Source organism: Ranitomeya variabilis, chromosome 2, assembly GCF_051348905.1.
Source record: "Ranitomeya variabilis isolate aRanVar5 chromosome 2, aRanVar5.hap1, whole genome shotgun sequence".
Lineage (NCBI taxonomy): Eukaryota > Metazoa > Chordata > Amphibia > Anura > Dendrobatidae > Ranitomeya > Ranitomeya variabilis.
In genome coordinates this window covers 908,155,289-908,178,223 of record NC_135233.1, presented here as the reverse complement: position 1 = coordinate 908,178,223, position 22,935 = coordinate 908,155,289, and the positions used below count along the sequence as shown (strand labels likewise).

Sequence of the window (22,935 nt, the reverse complement as noted above, 5' to 3'; positions counted from 1 at the left end):
GCCATTCAAACGTACAACTCGTCTCGCAAAAAACAAGCCCTCACATGGCCATATTGACAGAAAAATAAAAAAAGTTATAGCCGTGGGAAGAAGGGGAGCAAAAAATGGAACCGCAAAAATGGAAATACCCCTGGTCCTTAAGGGGTTAAAATAGGTCTTAGAAATGATTCTGGATGCCCAACGTGAGCCTAACAGGAAGCAGGAACATTGAACAAGTTATAGTCATGCCCACGTCTGCACTCCTGTTAGGGAGCAGTTTTGGGCCATATAGAATCAGCCTATGGGTGCTTGGTGACTAGTAATCCTCTCACCTGCATACTGGGATATGTAGATGAACGGTGTACTGTTGAGACTGGGAAACTTGCCATAGCTTGATTACTATACATGACTAGAAAACGGATTGCTAAAAACTGGATTTCTGCAACTAACCCGATCGACAGTTTATTAATCAAGTTGAGTCCCTCATATCATTGGAAAAAGGGGTATACCTCAAAAGGAATAGAAGTAAATATTTTGATTAATTATGGGGTCCCTGGCTTGGAGGTAACCAGCGATCAGCCTTGATAGGATCTTGTTAGATGTGTATCAGTTGCTATGGAATCACTACGCATTGCGTTTACAAATGCCAATCGGCTGTGCGCCTTTCGACTTGGCTGGTCTTGACCGGCCTGATTTATATAGTCGTATATCTATGATATAGTATTCTGAATAACAAATGTTAGGGTGGGGGGAAGGTTTTCAGGGTATAAGAGAGGGGGTTAAACACCTTTGGTTGAGAATGTTATTTGTATATGTGTAGCACATTAACCCCCGGCACACTGCGATCAAACATGATCGCAGTGTTCTGTCGGTACAGGGAAGCATCGCGCAGGGAGGGGGGGCTCCCTGCGTGCTTCCCTGAGACGATTGGTACAAGGCGATGTGCTCACCTTGTACCGAACGTCTCCTTCCTGCAGGCCCCAGATCCAAAATGGCCGCGGGGCTACTTCCGGGTCCTGCAGGGAGGTGGCTTACCAAGTGCCTGCTCAGAGCAGGCGCTGGTAAGCCAGGAGCAGGGCAAGTCAGATCGCTGATCTGACACAGTGCTCTGCAAAGTGTCAGATCAGCGATCTGTCACTATACAGTGATGTCCCCCCTGGGACAAAGTAAAATACATTTTTTCAAATGTGTTAAAAAAAAAAAAAAAAAAACCTAAATAAAGAGAAAAAAAAATATTGTTCCCATAAATACATTTCTTTATCTAAATAAAAAAAAACAACAATAAAAAGTACACATATTTAGTATCGCCGCGTCCGTAACGTCCTGACCTATAAAACTGGCCCACTAGTTAACCCCTTCAGTGAACACCGTAAAAAAAATTAAAATAAAAAAAACGAGGCAAAAAACAACGCTTTATTATCATACCGCCGAACAAAAAGACGGATATAAATAACCATGTTACCGCTGAAAACGTCATCTTGTCCCGCAAAAAATGAGCCGCCATACAGCATCATCAGCAAAAAAATTTAAAAGTTATAGTCCTCAGAATAAAGCGATGCAAAAATAATTATTTTTTCTATAAAATTGTTTTTATCGTATAAAAGCGCCAAAACATAAAAAAATTATGTAAATGAGGTATCGCTGTAATCGTAGTGACCTGATGTTGTATCCATTTTACCAAACGTGGAACGGTATAAACGCCCCCCCCCCCCCCCAAAAAAAAAAAAAAGAAATTCATGAATAGCTGGTTTTTGGTCATTCTGCCTCACAAAAATCGGAATAAAAAGCGAACAATAAATGTGACATGCCCAGAAATGGTACCAATAAAAACGTCAACTCGTCCGCAAAAAACAAGACCTAACATGACTCTGTGGACCAAAATATGGAAAAATTATAGGTCTCAAAATGTGGTAACTCAAAAACTATTTTTTGAAATACAAAGTCTTTCAGTGTGTGACAGCTGCCAATCATAAAAATCCGCTAAAAAACCCGCTATAAAAGTAAATCAAACCCCCCTTCATCACCCCCTTAGTTAGGGAAACATAAAAAAAATTAAAAAATGTATTTATTTCCATTTCCCATTAGGGCTAGGGTTGGGGTTAGGCTAGGGTTAGGCCTACAGTTAGGGTTAGGGCTACAGTTAGGGTTAGGGCTACAGTTAGGGTTAGGGTTGGGGCTAAAGTTAGGGTTTGGATTACATTTACGGTTGGGATTAGGGTTAGGGGTGTGTCAGGGTTAGGGTGAGCAGAGCGCTCCATCTGCGCACGCGCGGCCACAGGAAAGATGGCCGCGCCCACCGGTAAACGGCTGAATAGCGCAGATCGCGCTGTTTTTCATCACCTGGGCAGTGGATTCGCCTTTTGGACATGCGCACACCACTACGCCACCAACGTAATGATGAGCAGGATTCTGGGGGAGAAACAGCGCTGTCACCACGCCCATAGGACCAGACCAGCGTGAGTGACAGCAGAAAACGGCGACTTTACAAAGGTATTTCGGCAGCATAGGTGGGTAATAAAGGCACACAAAGACACTAATATAACGCCCAGCTCTGCCCCTATTTAACGCTATTTTTAGCTCATCTTCAAAAAACGGGGTGACAGGTTCCCTTTAATTCGAGTATTCCTATATTTTCCTCCTAATTCTATAAGTCTAGGACATGCCCAAAAGATGCGAGTTTGAGACCCGATCAAAGTACCATAGCGCCAGCAACTATACGGGACAAGGGGGTTAAAACTATGGAGAAGTTCTAGGGTATGATAGCAGAACATCAAAATCTTGTATTGATTCTCCTTTTACAGTGTAACTCAGATACATTTTGGCAAACTGAAGTCTAGCTTTTTTATGCCTCTGTGTCAGCAGTGGGGTCCTCCTGGGACTCCTGCCATAACTTTTTATTCATTAAAATCTCAACAGATATTCGCACTGACACTGATGCACCCTGAGCCTGCAAGACAGCTCGAGTTTCTTAGGAACTTGATTGGGGCTGCTTATCCACCATCCCAACTATCCTGCATTGCAACCTTTCATCAATTTTTCTCTGCCATCCACGCCCAGGGAGATTAGCTAAAGTGCCATGGGTTGTAAAACTTCTTGATTATGTTGCGCACAGTGGACAAAAGATCATCAAGATCTCTGGAGATGGATTTGTAACCTTGAGATTGTCGATATATTTTTCAACAATTTTGGTTCTCAAGTCCTCAGACAGTTCTCTTTTCCTCTTTCTGTTTTCCATGCTTAGTGTGACACACTTCAATATTTCTCCCCTTTCTGGCTGATTTAAGATGTGATTTTCATACTGCCCACACCTATTACTTGCCATAGGAGAGTTTGAAGAACATCACATGCTTGAAATAAAGTTGTTTACCCACAATTTATTAACGGTGCTAATCATTTTGACAGGCCCATTTTGGGGGTTTTGTGTGAAGTTATGCTCAAGTTGCCTGTTTTTCGCTGGTTTTATTTTTTTGCGTTCCATTACACAAAGGAAATAAACATGTATAACAAAACATGTATAATTGGAATAATTTTCTGGGAGAAATACTTCATTTTCTAGAACAATTTCAGGGGTACCAACACGTTCGGCCATGACTGTATATATAAATATTTTTTATGATTTGTTTTCTTTACAGAGATGTAGTGATGGAAAAATAGCACTTCTGTCATTTCGAATTTTCTGGTTTTTGTTATTTCACAAAAAAAATAATAATTTTGATCGATCACACTTGCACAGATGAGGCAGTATCAATTTTGTTTCATTTTTTTCTTTTCTTTATGGTAGAAGGGGGATGATTAGAATATATATATATTTTTTTTGGCGGTTAGCTGTGACCATGACAGTTGTTCGAGATGGGGTTTAGGGGTTTAGGGATTCACTGGTGCAAATTTTAACCACTGCCTAATGTGGTTCTTTAGCTGCTGTCCGTTGTATTTGTTGCTAGGAAAGCTGGGTCCTTGAAAAAAAAAAAAGCTGTTCCAAATAAAGCCACCCAGCTTTGCAAGGAATAATTACGACTTATGGTGGCTGAAGAATCAATTTGTTCCTTGGAAATGTGGTTGGCAAAGCTTTCCAAGGTACGAATACCGTTAACAGTGGCTAAACAACCTTGTTCCGGGGAAAGGTGCTAGAAAAAGCTTGCCACCCAGCTCTCTCAGGAACAGACACAACAAATAGTGGCTGAAGTTCAGAACATAGAAAATGGCATCAGAAACGAAGGGGGTGACAGCAGGTCCGGGCACAAGGGCTGTGGAGGTGACTTCATCCTGTGACCTCTTCTCACCACTGGATGAAGTCATCACCGCATCCCTAGCTCTCTGTACTCACAGCACACAGGTATCACTGATCAAAGAGCTGCTACCAGCATAGATGTCACTGCTTCACTCTGACTATAGTAAATAGCGGTTAGGAGACTGTGGTCGGTGTCTGACCCTATACCTTGTGTCTGCTGTATTTGTGTGCAAGTGTCGTACTCTGACACCAGCAAATAAAAATGTCAGCCCCCAGTGAATGAAGTAGTAAACAGCAAAAAAATAAATATCAACAGTACATTTTAAACAGTTATGACTTTTTTTTACAAAAATACAAACATAGAAAAAAAATAATATTGCTCTATTTCCTTTAAAGCACCACTCCAGAGTGCTAGAGTGATGCTAAACATTTAAGTCCCCTGCCCTCTGTCTGATACTCACCTTCCGGGGTCTTCATCTGTTATCACCACCTCCTCCCATTGGCAGTTTGTGACCAAGTTTGTGGCTATGAGAGCCATGTTCTTGTGATGTGGCTTCGGACTTATGGCCAGTTAGAAGCTGTGGTCACAAGAAGGAGCCATGGGACAGGAGCAGAAGAGTAGAGGCAAGGAGGGCCCTTAAGCTTAAAGCATCACTCCAGCGCTGGGAAAAAAAACAAACAAAAAAAACGCCGGAGTAGTGCTTTAAAGGACTACAGAATTAAGAAAGTTTTTGTTGCGGTTTGTAGCCATAAAATTAATTCACAATTATGTAATTAACCAGGAGGGCATAGAGAAGCTGCTGAGTGGCACATCTCAGTAGTCTCAATGGCCAATCAGGGAATTTCAGATCAATATTCAAATAGGACAGGTGTACAATGGTTATTTTATTTTTTATTTTTTTTTAAAGCAAAAGATTCAGAAAACACTTTTTTCGATTAAAAAAAGCCACTTAAAAACCCCAACAAAACGAAGTTATCTTAAAAAAAGGTGCAGAATAAATAATAAATAAGGCGCCGATATACAGAAAGTTAATAAAATAATCTTTACTCCAGAAAAAAGGTGCAAGGACAATCCATATCACACCCAAATTCACAGTGTGTTGTGGTAATGCAAAATATTTAAAATTGAGAGTCCTCATTGTGGTACTGCAGTGTTTATACCTTACAATGAAAAAAATCTACCCTGACCTCCACATATATGAAGAATATAATAACTGGAAGTGTGCAGATGAGGGCGATATATCTGCAATGTTATTTTATGCTTTTCCTTTTAGGCAAAAGTTCCTCAAAAGGGGAGTTCTTATTTTAAATGGGATTGCATAAATATATGGTAGATACAATGCTCTATTGTAAAATGTAGCCTGAACACAGAACTACAACAGCCCCTCATCCAATAGCCAGGATCAGCACCTGACCCACATGCAAGATATGAACATAAGACCAATATTATTTATTTCTCACACAACCCAATAAGCACCTTTAGAAATCATTTTTTTCCCATTAGAAAAAAAAAAAAAAAAAGTGTCCCAAGCTTACACATTTATGACCAATACAATCAACGATATATCCAAAGCGACGATGATTCCTGCCAGAGTAATGGCTCAAACAGAAAACACAAAAATTACCTGTAATTGTTTTTTTTTCAGGACCTAAAGATCCCCAATAGAGATTAATATCAACAGTAGCTGCCAATCATCCAATGTGTATGAGGGGCCTCCTGACTCCTCCTACAGCTGTCAGGGAAAGGCGTTCAGCCATGCTGAATCTGACCTCCCAATCAGCCACTGCCAAAAACATCTGACTCTTGCTCATTCCACTTTCCCCACAGACAACACATGCACGCTTGGCTGAACCAGCATGCATGTACATGTGGGAGTCGAGATCAATATTTCCTAAAACCTACACCTGGTTTCAGCTGTTGGCAAATTCAGCTAAAACAACGAGCGATCAGAAAGTGTATTTTTAAGGAATCTTCATAATTATATTTTTTAGGATCTGTGATTCTGCAGTAGAGGCAATGCCAAAAATCCTCATTTCAAAGCACTCTCTGTTCTTTAAAGAACATATAACAGGTTTGTCAAGTTTAATTACTAAACTTGATTTTGATTCAAGACAGATGGGCTCCATTTTGACAGCTAGCCCACTCTTGACGCATGCTTGCTTTTCTGTAAAATGCAACAAGCAGTAAATCTATAAAAACATTTGCAGTTACATAATTTTGCACCTAAATACTTGATGTATTATTAAATTATAGGAATGAGTGTGCACATATTTATCTCCATGATAACCAACTACACAATCAGCCAGTCACAGCGTGGAGGCAGGGATACTGTTCCTACAAATGCCATGTGCTTCTCAGACACTTACTTTTCAAATAATGGATAATCGTGTAAAAATACATAAAAAGATAAATGCAATAATTTAACTTACTAAATGATGTTACCTTCTGACCTGAGAGATACTTGTACTAATGGTACTGCTTCTATAGTACCTATACAATGTCTATCTGCTCCTAGCAGATACATGGTTAATGTTAACCGCTTGTGGACCACCCATAGACCTTAGACATTTGGCTGGTCTGGCTCCTACTCTGCAGTGATGCACTTAAACGTCATAGCATAGTAGCGCAGCTACATGCAATCATATAGCTGATAGCCAGGGTCCCCATAGAGAAGGTACTGACATTTTATTGCCATATATGTCTTGTCTATTGCTGTATACATGGCACAGCCTAAATTAACAATACTGCTGCTGTAATAGGCAGCAGATTTTTAGTGTGCAAATCTGCAGAATAAAATCTGCTGCATATTCACCACTTGGGGTACTCAGACAGTCACCAATTTGTTTGCTGTGGTGGTCTATAAAGCTCACAGATTCCAGTAAAGCAGTCTAAATATTGGGATTCATTTTTAAAGAGGTTGTACAGGGGGCACTGAGATGCTCTGATGCTGATTAGACCCGTGTAAGCAAGCTCCTGGTATCCTGGACAGTAATCTTTCATTAACATGTACATTCTGCGTTATTTACTGCACTCTGCCAGTTGCTGAGGGGAAGAAACGACAGTGGTGCTTTTTAAGATCACTTATGATGCCTAACAACACCTGCGCTACTGTTGTGAAGACCTCAGCCTGTGGCGTGCTGTGAGGTGAGCGCTGCCATTTTAGGTGCCCTGACCCGATGGTGTGAGGGGACACGAGACGGTGTTAAGTGGAAACTGTGAGGCAACACTTACCCTCTGCATGAAAGTGTTTGAGTTCCCTGCAGGGGAGAAGCTCGCTACCTGGGTGTGATGCAGGTTTCAATCGAGCCAGCCGGAATGACGTAGTGAGAACTTTCCTCGGTCTTAAAGCCTCCTGCACTCAGAGCTTGACGTTAGAGCATACAAGGTGCTACAGAGGAAAATAAGTCTCTGGCAGAGATGTCTGTGGGGACATAGCAGCTAGGCTGGGAAAACATGTACACATAATGCACACTCTGAAGTCTCTGGGCAACAGGGGTCAGGGGTACACCTACAGGGGCTGCAGAACACATCCCTTCACAGGATCTCGCTATTTGGCCTTACGCTCAGGAGGAGGTGGAGGATGATGGTTACCCTATGTCAGTGGCAGATAAATCTCCTAGAGGAAAGGAATGTAATTCTGGGGAAAAACCCTCATGGAATCCCCCTCCTTGCTGAATGTCTTTAATGCAGTAACCAAAAGCAAAACCACAGTTGAAATGCTGACAGGCCAGGTTGGTCACATACAGGAATCTATTGCCATAATATGACACGACGCCCACAAAGTTGTGAAGCACGCTACAGCAGTTGAGGGGAGAGCTAGCAAGCTGGAGGATGCCCTTTCCCCCATTCATAGAGACATTCAAAATCATTACCAGGTGGTGGCAGCTCTACTGTTTAAGGTTGACTTGGAAAATCATCAAAGCGCATCATAATCAGACTGGTCGGGGTACCGGAGAAAACAGAAGAGAGTGACTGACAGTTTTTCTTTGAGAAATTGCTACTGGACACTTTTGTAAGGAAGATCCTCACTCCTTTGTTTGCAATACAGAGGGAAAACAGGGACCCCATGAGACCGGGACCGGTGGGTAGACCTCCTAGGCCAATTTTGATCCTACATTATAAGGAGCGAGACATTTTTCTGAGAAAGGCATGGGAGAAAGAAGACATCAGTCTTGGTGGGCAAAAGATTTTTCTTTTCGGTGTAAGACCAGTGCAAAAGGACCATGTTGGTAGATATCAAAAGAAGAATGCATGCACTGGGCTGGGTCTGCAATACTCCATGATCTAGCCAAATAAGTTGAAAGTGGTGTCTCTGGGATCTACTACTACTACTACTACTACTTTTTGAGAATTCGAAGGATGCTCTTAGATGGCTGGACAATCATGATCATCAAATTAGTCAGGAAATAAGGGATGGAAGATCTAAAATCATAGACGATTTCAATGGAAGAAGCTACTTCACGCATATTAAATAAGTACTTTGCCACTGGGTTTAAAAGTTGAACTGCTATAAGGAGGAGGTTCTGGCCTTTTCTGAATAAGGACTTTACTTGACACATTACTGGGGGCCAGGTTTCAATAACCAAGTGTGCTCCTAGGTCCTTATTGGATCATTTCCCTCGATTGTGCCAGATTCAAGTAGATCCTATTAGGGCTAAACATTCCCGACTGAAAACTTGATCACTTTTGGCTGAAACTTATTCGTTGTGATAACGTCAAGGGAAAACTGTTGAGAGTTCTTGGAGATTAATTTTGGTTCGGCACGAATTATTGTGGTATGGGACGTTATGAAGGTTCTTCTTAAGGGGGTCCTCCCTATAAGTGAAAGATAGTAAAAGACAACTCCAGGAAAAAAAGGTGTGGAATTAGAAGCGACAATAAGGAAGACTGAATTACTGTATATACAAAATAACAGTAGTAATAAATATCCATTTAAATTTGTTGTTACCCTGATACCGGTTTGTCTTTCATAGTATTTTTTAACCTATTTTGTTATAGTAATAAAAATACATTTTTAGTCTCAAAAACTGGCTTTTCTCCCGGTCTTTTTCATGATTTTGAGGAGTGGCTGTGTACACTTTCCTGTGTTGTATTGGTCTATTATGGCCTAAATAACAATAACATGCAGCAGTAGTTATTGTCAGTGGTGATAGAACCTTTAACAGTGTACAAAGCATCTTGTAAAATTGCTTTTTTGGAGGGCTAGATGGGAATGAATCAACAGCACTGGTATGTTATATGAAAGAAGTAACTTACTCCTTAATTTGAAATATTTCTTTACTGTTAGTTTAATATTAAAATATGGAATAAACTCTATAATTTGCCTCCAATTACCACTGGCTACATGTTAAGTTCATTTTGGGAAGCAGGTCATTTTGAAAGGTTCTGAGACTTTCTACCACAAATCACAATTATAAAAACTTATATAAAAAGTGGTGTGTGCGCAGACTTACCAATAATGACTGTGTTATCATCAGCAATAAGCAGTTTACTATGAACATAAATCAGTTCAGTAACCAGGTTTCCTTCCAGCTCTGCATGTGTCCGAAGACCACAGAAGGAGATGTAGTTCAGCCATTTATCCCCAACTGAAAACAGTAGAACATTTGTTAGTAACAGATTTCCTGCAGAGAAAGGAGAATTTGAGAACAAGGACAGAACAAGTGCTCCCCCTGCTGCTTAATGGATATTAGCAAACTGATGGATATTCGCAAACTGCACACTGCTAGGATTATGACTGGCTATTATCAGATACTTCTGTGTATGTATATATGTATATATATATATATATATATATATATATATATATATATGTATATGTGTATATGTATATGTGTATATATATATATATATATATATATATATATATATATATATATATATATATATATATATATATATATATATATATATATATATATATATATATATATATATATATATATGTATGTATGTATGTATGTATATATATATATATATATATATATATATATATATATATATATATATATATATATATATATATATATATATATATATATATATATATATATATACACACACACACACACTCACCGGCCACTTTATTAGGTACACCATGCTAGTAACGGGTTGGACCCCCTTTTGCCTTCAGAACTGCCTCAATTCTTCGTGGCATAGATTCAACAAGGTGCTGGAAGCATTCCTCAGAGATTTTGGTCCATACTGACATGATGGCATCACACAGTTGCCGCAGATTTGTCGGCTGCACATCCCAAAGATGCTCCATACAAGGCAGGATGGATCCATGCTTTCATGTTGTTTACGCCAAATTCTGACCCTACCATCCGAATGTCGCAGCAGAAATCGAGACTCATAAGACCAAGCAACGTTTTTCCAATCTTCTACTGTCCAATTTCGATGAGCTTGTACAAATTGTAGCCTCAGTTTCCTGTTCTTAGCTGAAAGGAGTGGTACCCGGTGTGGTCTTCTGCTGCTGTAGCCCATCTGCCTCAAAGTTCGACGCACTGTGCGTTCAGAGATGCTCTTAGGCCTTTCCGCCCACAGAACTGCCGCTCACTGGATTTTTTTTCTTTTTCGGACCATTCTCTGTAAACCCTAGAGATGGTTGTGCGTGAAAATCCCAGTAGATCAGCAGTTTCTGAAATACTCAGACCAGCCCTTCTGGCACCAACAACCATGCCACGTTCAAAGGCACTCAAATCACCTTTCTTCCCCATACTGATGCTCGGTTTGAACTGCAGGAGATTGTCTTGACCATGTCTACATGCCTAAATGCACTGAGTTGCCGCCATGTGATTGGCTGATTAGAAATTAAGTGTTAACAAGAAGTTGGACAGGTGTACCTAATAAAGTGGCCGGTGAGTGTGTATATATATATATATATATATATATATATATATATATATATATATATATATATATATATATATATATATATATATATATATATATATATATATATATATATATATATATATATATATATATATATATACACACAAATATATACTATATAATTGCCTAAGGGTCACTTCCGTCTTTCTGTCTGTCCTTCTGTCTGTCACGAATATTCATTGGTCGCGGCCTCTGTCTGTCTGTCATGGAAATCCAAGTCGCTGATTGGTCGTGGCAAAAAGCCCATGACCATTGCCACGACCAATCAGCGACGGCTATAGTCTGGCAGCGAAATGGCCGCTGCTTTACTGCCCTGCAGTCAGCGCCGAGCGCTCACAGAGGGTTAATGGCAGCGTTATGCTGCAGTGTAACGCACTCCGTTAACGCAGCTATTAACCCTGTGTGACCAACTTTTTACTATTGATGCTGCGTATGCAGCATCAATAGTAAAAAATCTAATGTCACAAATAATAATAATAAAAAGGTTATTCTCACCATCCGACGTCGCTCGCCGTCATCGGCAGTGCAAGCGGCAGGTTCCGGTGCCAAGGATGCTATGCGAGAAGGACCTGCCATGACGTCACGGTCATGTGACCGCGACGTCAAAGGCCCTGCGCTCATACCAACCCCTGGGACCGGAAGCTGCCGCGTGCACCGCACACTGGCACCAGGACTTCAAGGGGCCTTCGGAAGGTGAGTATATGTTTATTTTAAGTCTTTTTTAACCACGCATATAGTGCCCACATTGCTATATACTACGTGGGCTGTGTTACATACTGCGTGGCCTCTGTTATATACTACATCTCTGTGCTATATACTATGTAGCTGGGCAACATACAACGAGACTGTGCAATATACAACGTGACTGTCCAATATACTACGTGGCTGTGCAATATACAATGTGACTGTCCAATATACTACGTGGCTGTGCAATATACTACATGCTCTGTGTTATATACTACGTAGCTGTGCAATATACTATGTGGCTGTGTCGGTTCTGTTATATACTAAGTCGACTGTGCAATATACTACGTGGCTATGTTATATACTACGTGGCTCTGCTATATACTATGTCGCTGACCAATATACTACACAGCTGTGCAATACACTACATAGCTGTGCAATACACTACGTAGCTGTGCAATACACTACATAGCTGTGCAATACACTACGTAGCTGTGCAATACACTACGTGACTGTGTTATATACTACGTGGCTGTGCAATATACTACGTGGCTATGTTATATACTACGTGGCTGACCAGTACACTACATACCTGTGCAATACACTACGTGGCTGTGTTATATACTACATAGCTCTGCTATATACTAAGTACGCTGTGTTACATACTACGTAGCTCTGTTATACACTACGTAGCTATGTTATATACTACGTCGGTTGTGTTATATACTACGTCACTGTGCAATATAGTACGTAGCCTGTGCTATATACTACCTACATATTCTAGAATACCCGATACGTTAGAATCGGGCCACCATCTAGAATATACATATACAATAATATTTACTTATATTACTTTACTTATATAGCACCAACATATTCCGTAGCGTTTACATTTTAACAGTTCATACACAAGTCATAAGTTCAAAATAATACAATAATTAAAGCAAAATAAGATGACACTGCTTCGTGAGAGCTTACAATCTACAGTGAGGTGGGGGGTAAACAAAGTACAGGGGCTTATTTACAATGATGGTCCAGCCATCTTGAGGGGATGGGGGATAGTCTAGATAAAGGCTGCATGAGCTAGTCACCAGCCAGTATTTGTGGTGCTGTTGCGTGCGCTGGAATTTGATGGAGGGTTATTCTCAGATAGATAGTGAATGGGCCACACACACACACGGACTTTGATCACGGAACAAGAAAGGCCGATCTGAACAGATGTGTTTTAAGGGAGCACCTAAAACTGTGTAAGTTGTGAATAGTCCTAATTTCTTGGGGTAGAGCATTCCAGAGGATTGGCTCAATGTGGGAGCAGTCTTGGAGTCGGGAGTGGGAGGTACGGATTAGTGCAGAGGTTAGTAGAAAGTCGCATGTAGAGCTTAAAGGGAACCTGTCACCACGTTTTTGGAAGATGGGATAAAAATAGCGTTAAATAGGGGCAGAGGTGGGCATTACATTAGTGTGTTTGTTATGCGTTTATTACCCACCTAAGTTGCCGAAATACCTTTGCAAAGTCTCCGTTTTCGCCTGTCAATCAGGCTGGTCTGGTCAAAAGGGCGTTGTCTTCCCCCAGATTTTGCGTAGTTTTCCGTTGGTGGCGTAGTGGTGTGCGCATGCCCAAGGTCCCGAATCCTCTGCCAGGGGATTTAAAAGAGCGCGCTGTTCGTTTTCATTGGTGATCGGTGGGCGCGGCCATCTTCCTTTGGCAGATATCCATCTGCGCACGCGCGGCATCCCGCGGCCATTTTCCTGAAGCCGCGGCCAGCAGAGCGCCGCTTCTGCGCACGCGCGGCCAAAGGAAGATGGCCGCGCCCACCGATCACCAATGAAAACGAACAGCGCGCTCTTTTAAATCCCCTGGCAGAGGATTCAGGACTTTGGGCATGCGCACACCACTACGCCACCAACGGAAAACTACGCAAAATCTGGGGGAAGACAAGACGCCCTTTTGACCAGACCAGCCTGATTGACAGGCGAAAACGGAGACTTTGCAAAGGTATTTCGGCAACTTAGGTGGGTAATAAACGCATAACAAACACACTAATGTAATGCCCACCTCTGCCCCTATTTAACGCTATTTTTTCCCATCTTCCAAAAACGTGGTGACAGGTTCCCTTTAACAAGCGGGTAGGCCGATTAACAGAAATGAGGGAGGAGATATAGGGGGTGCTGCACTGTGGAGAGCTTTGTGGGTGAGAACAAGCAGTTTAAATTGGATCCTATAATGAATGGGCAGCCAGTGTAATGAGTGTCACAGAGTGGACACATACGAGTACCAATTAGCCAGATGGCTCCTGAAGAAGTTGCCATGAAACGTGCGTTGGGGTGGCAGGGATCAATCTCACTGACTTACTTGTGTTATTTACCTTTAATGTGCTTATGACTAACTCTAGGAGTAGCTTACCTACAGTACTCTGTCTCAACTAAGGCTACTTTCACACTAGCGTCGTACGACGCACGACGAATTGCGTCGTTGCGACGTACCGACGCAAGCAGTGAAAGCGCCGCACAACAGGGGCAGCGGATGCTGTTTTTCAACGCATCCGCTGCCCCATTGTGATGTGCGGGGAGGCGGGGGCGGAGTTCCGGCCGCGCATGCGCGGTTGGAAAAGACGGTCTCGATGCACCAAAAAACGTTTCATGCAACGTTTTTTGGTGGCGACGGACCGACGCAACCGTCGCGACGTGTGGCAATGCGTAACTAATGCAAGTCTATGGAGAAAAAATGCATCCTGCAAGCACTTTTGCAGGATGCGTTTTTTTTAATAAAACGACGCATAGCGACGTGCAGTGCACAACGCTAGTGTGAAAGTAGCCTAATGAAGCACATCTCTGTATAGCAATGAAGTATTGTGTTATAATCTGTTTTTTGATCCCTGCAGCATAGCTAGACAGCCATTAAATTTGAAATTGAAATAAAGATGTTATTTATGGTCAATACACTCCTTGTGTTTTTACTCTTTCTTTTTTGGTCCAATATTATTTTGAGTTTGAGAGATTCTAATTTTCTTTATCGATGGGTGTTTAGTGTATATACTTAATCCAAGAGAACACATCTGAGACATCGTATCTTATTCCATCCACCAACGCCACACACAGTTTACAGATGCTTTAATTCAGGTTTAGGAGGAGATCCCTGAGGAGAACACCTGCCGCCTCATCAGGACCATACTGAGCATTGTTTCCTTGTCTGGAGGCATTTCCACTGAAGTTGGATCAGCCTGCAATTTGATTTTCCACTTTGATTTTGATTATCATTCCAAAACCAGACCTCTGAGATATTAATTATGATTTACATTGATCATTTTTATGTTTATGGTTCTCAACACATTCCACTATGTAATGAATACAGATTTACATCTGGAATATTTCACTCGGTGATATCTAGGATGTGGTATATTAGTGCTCCCCTTATTTTTTTGAGTATATATATATATATATATATATATATATATATATATATATATATATATATATATATATATATATATACACATATACATACATATACACACACACACACATATATATCATCTGTAGAAACCATTGCAATGGAACCACAAGTAACTCATAATGACTAAGTCATTGTTTTTAAGCTTTATTCACGTCAGTATTTTATCAGCCAAAACGAGCGATTCCAAAACACAAATTAATCATTCCACTTTATTTAAAAAAAATTTTTTTTGTAGGTTCTGCTAGTGGTTTTGGTTTACAAACATTACTGAAATACTGATGTGTGAATAAACCTTACTCTCATTGCAAAACTGAACATGAAGTCTTGCACTTTTAGACTGCTTGCTAAATATGCCTCAACTAGTTATATTTATGTGTTTCCCATAATAAATGTTACCTACACAAGCAGCAGAGGTGAATTTATCATGTACTGTATGTTTTCTGAAAATGTACTGCAGATAAAGGTAGAGGAGAACCCCTGCTGAGTACCAGAATGAAGAAGAATCTGCGCTGTGCGGAGGACTAAACTTCATCTTTTATGATTGGCTTGTTATGCTGTTATTCAGAGAGAATCATACAGGCTCACAGAAAATCTATAGCCTGCACTCTAATAACCTCTCTACTCCCAGGGGAGCACAAAAAAGCTAATTAGAGCAGAAGGGGCACAGCTTTCAGCCATGCAGGTCTGCCCTTGTGCAGCCAATGGGGAGAACTTCAGCACCTGGACCTCAACACTCAAAAGCTTCTAACACGTGTTGTTTTTTTTTTTTTTTAAGCTACATAAACCATCTAATATATAAAGCTGAATGTGTGTGTATGTGTGTGTGTCCGGGATTGGCATCTGCACCGTCGCAGCTACAGCCACAAAATTTTGCACAGTCACACGTCTGGACCCCGAGAGTGTCATGGGCTATGTTGTGAGGCGAAATTTTAACCCCGCACGTTCCAATTCACCAAACAATTTAGCCCCTATCTACATAATGGGGAAAAAGTGAAAGGAAAAGTGATGGATGCAAATTGACAGCTGCCAGATGTGAACAAGGGGGACTTATAGAATGAGAGCGATGGCGCCAAAGAGTAAATACCGTACAGTTACTAAGGTGGGGCCCTGACATGGGATACTCACCACACACGGGGGTATGAACACACAAAATGTGCCACACACTACCACGTGCTTGAACACATATACCACCCTCAGCACACATTTCACCACACATACACCAACCTCGCTACATAAAAGTCAAAACACAAAAGTTGCCACACGCAAAACTAGGCTCACGCAAAACTCGCCACACGTACAAAACTCACCTCATGGAAAACTAGCCACATGCAAAACTTACCTCATGGAAAACTCGCCACGCGCAAAACTTGCACACGCGGAAAAATTGCCACATGCACAAAAGTTGCAACACATGCAAAAGTTGCCTCACACAACTTGCACCTACTCAAAACGCACCACACATAAAACTCACCATGCGCAAAACTTGCTGCACACAACTTGCTACACTAACCTGTCACATGCAACTCGACACACAAAAAGTTGCTACACGCATGTCGCCACACAAAACTCATCTCACAAAAGTCGCTACATGCATGTCACCACACGCAACTCAACACACACAACTTGACACATGAAACTTGCCCTAAAACACACACAAGTCTGTTATCTTTCAAAAATAAAAATCTGATTAATAAGCAGACAAACTACAAGAGCAACAAATGTACCATATAGGAAATACTGCAGCTGTCAGTCACATGACCTGTCTATTATGTGTATGTGTGAGCTAATATATACTGCCAGGGGGGAGGGCTTCCTGTTGGCTGGGGATTTATCAGGCTGCCAATAGCAACCAATCACAGCTCAGCTTCTATTTTGCTACATTTAATTAATCTTAGCTGTGATTTGTTGCCTATATCAACCAAGGACATTCTCAGTATAACAAAGCTTGTACTATATAAAGGGGAAATGACATACAGGTATATACTATATACAAGAGAAGATGACATACAGGTATATACTATATACAGGAGGAGATGACACAGGTATATACTATATACAGGAGGAGATGACATACAGGTATATACTATATACAGGAGGAGATGACATACAGGTATATACTATATACAGGAGGAGATGACATACAGGTATATACTATATATAGGAGATGACATACAGGTATATACTATATACAGGAGGAGATGACACCGGTATATAATATATACAGGAGGAGATGACATACAGGTATATACTATATACAGGAGGAGATGACATACAGGTATATACTATATACAGGAGGAGATGACATACAGGTATATACTATATACAGGAGGAGATGACATACAGGTATATACTATATACAGGAGGAGATGATATACAGGTATATACTATATACAGGAGGAGATGACATACAGGTATATACTATACACAGGAGGAGATGACACAGGTATATACTATATACAGGGGAGATGACATACAGGTATATACTATATACAGGATGAGAGGACATACAGATATATAATATATACAGGGGAGATGACACCCAGGTATATACTATATACAGGGGAGATGACATACAGGTATATGCTATATACAGGAGGAGATCGCATACAGGAATATACTATTTACAGGGGAGATGACATACAGGTATATACTATTTACAGGGGAGATGGCATATAGTCATATACTGAGGGGAAAATGATGGGTGTGAGGTCAAAATGACAGGTGTTGGGGGGAAAATGAGAGGAGTGAGGGGGAAATGAGAGGTGTGAGGGGGGAAATGAGGGAAGTGAGGTGCTATAGCTAACCACAGTCAGTTACTATGCCTGGGCAATGCCGGGCTCTTCAGCTAGTTTAGAATAAAGAAGTTGTGTGACAACAACCAATCCGCTACTAAACTGATACTCAGGACTAAATATTGGAAAACATCAAACTTACTTTCTGCTTTTAACTGTTCAATGATGGAATGTTCTCCTCGGCAAATGGTTCTACAAGAATGTGTTCGAGAAAAAAATCAGAACAATTAGGAATAGGAGTAAAAATCAAAATATATCAATTGGGAATATAAAAGGGGTGTTCTGGCTCTGCTCACTTCCACGTCAGGAGCTAAGTGGTAACAGTGATGCCGGGTCTACTGATATGTGCCAGGTCACATGTGTGTTTGTGAGGTATCATTCACCAAAATGGGACAGGTGCTCAACATGTACCACTCACTCATGTGACTCAGCAGATACCAGTAGACATGACATCACTACCAAGCTTCTGATACAAGTGGATCCAGAATGCCCCTTTATCAATCCTGTTAAAGGGAACCTGTCACCTCCAAAATCGAAAGTGAGCTAAGCCCACAGGCATCAAAGGCTTATCAACAGCATTCTGGAATGCTGTAGATAAGCCCCTGATGTATCCTGAAAGATGAGAAAAAGAGGTTAGATTATACTCACCTGGGCGGCCAGTCCGATCCGATGCGCTTCATGGTCCGGTCCGGGGCCTCCCATATGTTTACGATGACGTCCTCTTCTTGTCTGCATGCTGCGGCTCCGGCGCAGGCGTACTGTCTGCCCTGTTGAGGGCAGAGCCAAGTACTGCAGTGCGCAGGTGCTGGGCCTCTCTGACCTCTCCCGGCGCCTGCGCACTGCAGTACTTTGCTCTGCCCTCAACAGGGTAGACAAAGTACGCCTGTGCCGGAGCCGCAGCGTGAAGTGAAGAAGAGGACGTCATCGTAATAAAATGGGAGGCCCCGGACCGCAACGCCCATCAGACCGGAACCGGACGGGGACTCCCCCTGGGTGAGTATAATCTAACCTCTTTTTCTTATCTTCCAGGTTACATCGGGGGCTTATCTACAGCATTACAGAATGCTGTAGATAAGCCCCTGATGCTGGTGGGCTTAGCTCACCTTCGATTTCGGGGGTAACAGGTTCCCTTTAATGACATCCATGGGATTTCCAGAAAGACTGAAGCAAGACAGGTACAAATATGCCTGGCTGGTCTCAAGTGCAATTTCTACTCTACTGCTTTCTTAGGCATCTACCCTGCTGTTTCCAGGGGACACCGTTTAGGAGAATTCCTGCAGCAAGTGAAGCCTTACAATGGACAAGAAATACTGCAACACTCATATGACCACAGGGGGGAGCTAAACCATTAGCAAGAGACACATGTAAGCAATACTGTGTAATACTTATATCATAGGGAACAAGATTATTTGTTGTGTCACTAACAGTGACAGTACAATTAATATAATTAATCAAAATTACATTTTGCAACAAAAAATAAAATCACACCAAAATGTAACAAAGGAAAGAACCAAAATGAGACCTGCCTCAAAGGTGTACTGATGTTGGATGTATGCACACCGTGATAAATTACTGAGCTCCGAAACCAGCAGACGAGATCGCTTCTAGAAATGCCAGTACCTGTAATTGAAGTGCATGACCGCCTGCAACGCGTTTCCCCCTCCTGTTGAGATATCTCCTTCAAACCCAGGGAGGAGAGGAGTGATCACGTACACTCGGTACCTTTTGTTTTCCCTTTGTGAAAGAACAATGTACAGATTAGTGTCTTAGAACTATTAATTTTGCTTGCTTATATAGTGGCGTCATATCCCATTTGGGGGCTCCCAATGTAAATCCTTTATGAGCAAGTCTTTGGAGTGTGGGAGGAAAGATACAACCTCCTCGCATATACTGACCTTGGTGGGATTTGACCACAGTACCTCAGTTGACCACAAACAGTGCTATTTACTTGCACAACAAAACATTACTTGTTTTCTTAATTTTTGAAAGAGAAATATATAGTGGGGTTATATACAGAGGGTTGTCTCGGTTGGAATCCCACTTTCTAAATAATTATGTAATAATTGTAACTCTGACCCATAAGCCGAGTAAAACTTTTTTCTGCTCTGAGGCCTAACGAATTGCCACTAGTTTCAGCAATAAAATAATTTACTAAAACAAACTGGAGAACGGATACAAAGCTGGCTATACATAACAGATACATGTCAGGGCGACCAGCTAATTTGTATGGGATGTGCCAACTTACCATTTGATGTCAGGGAAAAAGAGAAAAAAAAAGTGTCTGGCACATTGGATTTTAATTTGCCCAATTCTTTGTCACGGAACAAACTGACCACCAGGAGTCTGGCGGCGGCTTACTCCCATTACCCAATTAAGACCACAAGCAATCTTGAGGCTAAGTATACATAGGAATAGCGGTCGGCAGAATAAGAGTATGGCCAGCAGCTATCTAAGGGTACCGTCACACAGTGCCATTTTCATCGCTACGACGGCACGATTCGTGACGTTGCAGCGTCGTATAAGTATCGCTCCAGCGTCGTAGACTGCGGTCACACGTTGCAATACACGGCGCTGGAGCGATAATTTCATGACGTATTTGCGATGTAGAAGCCGTTGGTTACTGTGCGCACATCGTATACAACCTGTGTCACACAATGCAATCATGCCGCCACAGCGGGACACCAGACGACGAAAGAAAGTTTCAAACGATCTGCTACGACGTACGATTCTCAGCGGGGATCCGGATCGCAGTAGCGTGTCAGACACAGCGATATCGTAAATGCATCGCTGGAACGTCACAAATCGTGCCGTTGTAGCGATCAAAATTGCACTGTGTGACGGTACCCTAAGGTGAGAACACCTTTACAATCACATACTAAAGTGAACCACAAAAGAAAGGATAACTTGTGATTTATTATGAGGCATTAGACAATGGTAACCATCTGTCTGCTTTATTTTAGCTGCTATTGTATCTTATGCGAACCATACAACATCAGAAATGTGGTTAGGCCCCAGAAATAACACTGCTGGGTACACTGAATCCTACAGCATAGCAAACAACTACAATGAAATTAATTGTAGTGCATGAACTAATGAGTAATACACCCGTTGCCAGCATTAGGGATGACTAAGGTAGGAGCACATGTGTTTGGTTACCTGTGAGCTCTGATGATCCGTTGTGCAATGGTGTCTCCAATCTTGTTAAACACTACTTTATTGTCAGAACAGCTGATGAAGAACTGATTCTGGAATAGACACAATGTATACAGTGATTTCACACGGTTATTCATGCTGCATTACTTTCATCCAAAAACTGAAAAATTGGCTTGTTAATACTAATGTCCCTCACCTATAGTGGCCGCACAACAGTTACTCACACCAACCGACTATGGTTCATGTTAAAAAGAAAGGCACAACAGGTAGTTTTTCTTCTCAGTTTATACAATATAATATTTCATCCATTATATAAACAAATATTTAGAAATAACTTGCCAATATATTTGCCATTGTGAAGGATGCGGTACAGGCTTGAACAAGCTTCCGAATAGCAGACAGATCCTCGGTGTGGGTAATCTTGAGAAAGGAGGAGGTCCCCCAAAACGTCAGCTCAGGTTGTTTGCCTCATCGTCAGTCAGTGTCTCTGCCCTCCTGCTCCATTAATGGAAGGGCACATTTACGCATGGATTGCCCACACCGAGAAGCTGTCTGCAACTCGGAAGCTTGTCTAAGCCCGTACCTCATCCTGGATGAGTTGTTCAACGTGGTGAATATTTTGTTATTTCTAAATATTTGGAAATATACTTGATTAAATGTTATTACATAAACTATTAAGAAATATTACCTGTTGTGCCGTTCTTTTTTACATGCATTACTGTCATCCACCATGACAAACTGTACTGTGGATTTACAGTGGCAATGCATGGTCCTGGGCAATGCATGGTCCTGGGCAATGCATGGTCCTGGGCAATGCATGGTCCTGGGCAATGCATGGTCCCGGGCAATGCATGGTCCCGGGCAATGCATGGTCCCGGGCAATGCATGGTCCCGGGCAATGCATGGTCCCGGGCAATGCATGGTCCCGGGCAATGCATGGTCCTGGGCAATGCATGGTCCTGGGCAAGGTGTTCTGCTTATCTACACAGGCTTTTAAACGACGATCAGAAAACAAGTAGCTGATCAGCAATTGTTTAAAGGGAAGGTGTCACTTTTATTTAAAAATTATTTTTTACATAATGTGGTTTTAACTTGTGCTTTTTTAAATTGTATTTATGTTTTGTTTTTGTTTTTTTAATCATTTTTAATGCAGCCACTAGGGGCTGCCATTTTATTTTGCAGGTCTGTAAGTGTAGCTGAACGACACTGAGTCTACAAACAGACCTCATCTCTTTCACTATAGCCACATCAGCTGTGAACTGGACAAGCCTCTGTGGGCTGCCCAAGTCACAGCTGTAGGTGTGGCCATTTTATTATAACCCAGCACTATCTGCTGAGCTTCACTTACCCTCTAGCGCCCTGGAACTGTATCCGGAAGCATTACTGTTTACTTCAGCTAGGTTCACTTGGCGTTAGTGCCATCCGTTTAACGGATTCATTAAACAGATGCGCTAACGCTAATGCCCAAAATGTTTTTTTTTTCTTTCTCTACAATCGCGTTAAAGCATGCACTAATGCATGGTACCATTGCGTCGGCATGCGTTAGTAATGGAGGACTATGCACAGTGAATGCGTTTGTTCGCTGTGCGTTAGACCTAACGTACCGGAAAAAGCGGTGTGTCACAAAGTAACGGACCATCGCTAAAGCATGCCGATTTTGACATGTGTTAGGATGCGTGATGATAATGGATGGCAATGGGTGCGTTAACGGATCTGTTACATTGCGTTAGTGCCACTTCGTAACGGA

At 41.6% G+C, this 22,935-nt stretch overlaps 1 protein-coding gene across 3 annotated transcripts in view; it reads right to left on the bottom strand.

Moving 5' to 3' along the window:
- PLD1 (phospholipase D1) overlaps positions 1-22,935 on the bottom strand; it is a 327,109-nt gene that overhangs the window by 14,503 nt on the left and 289,671 nt on the right. For all 3 annotated transcript variants that reach the window (XM_077290541.1, XM_077290540.1, XM_077290542.1), the window contains 4 exons: positions 21,192-21,280; positions 19,656-19,769; positions 18,178-18,227; positions 9,662-9,796 (listed from right to left, as the gene is read on the bottom strand). In XM_077290541.1, coding sequence (XP_077146656.1) covers positions 9,662-9,796; positions 18,178-18,227; positions 19,656-19,769; positions 21,192-21,280 — 388 coding nt within the window. The remainder of the gene's footprint in view (positions 1-9,661; positions 9,797-18,177; positions 18,228-19,655; positions 19,770-21,191; positions 21,281-22,935) is intronic.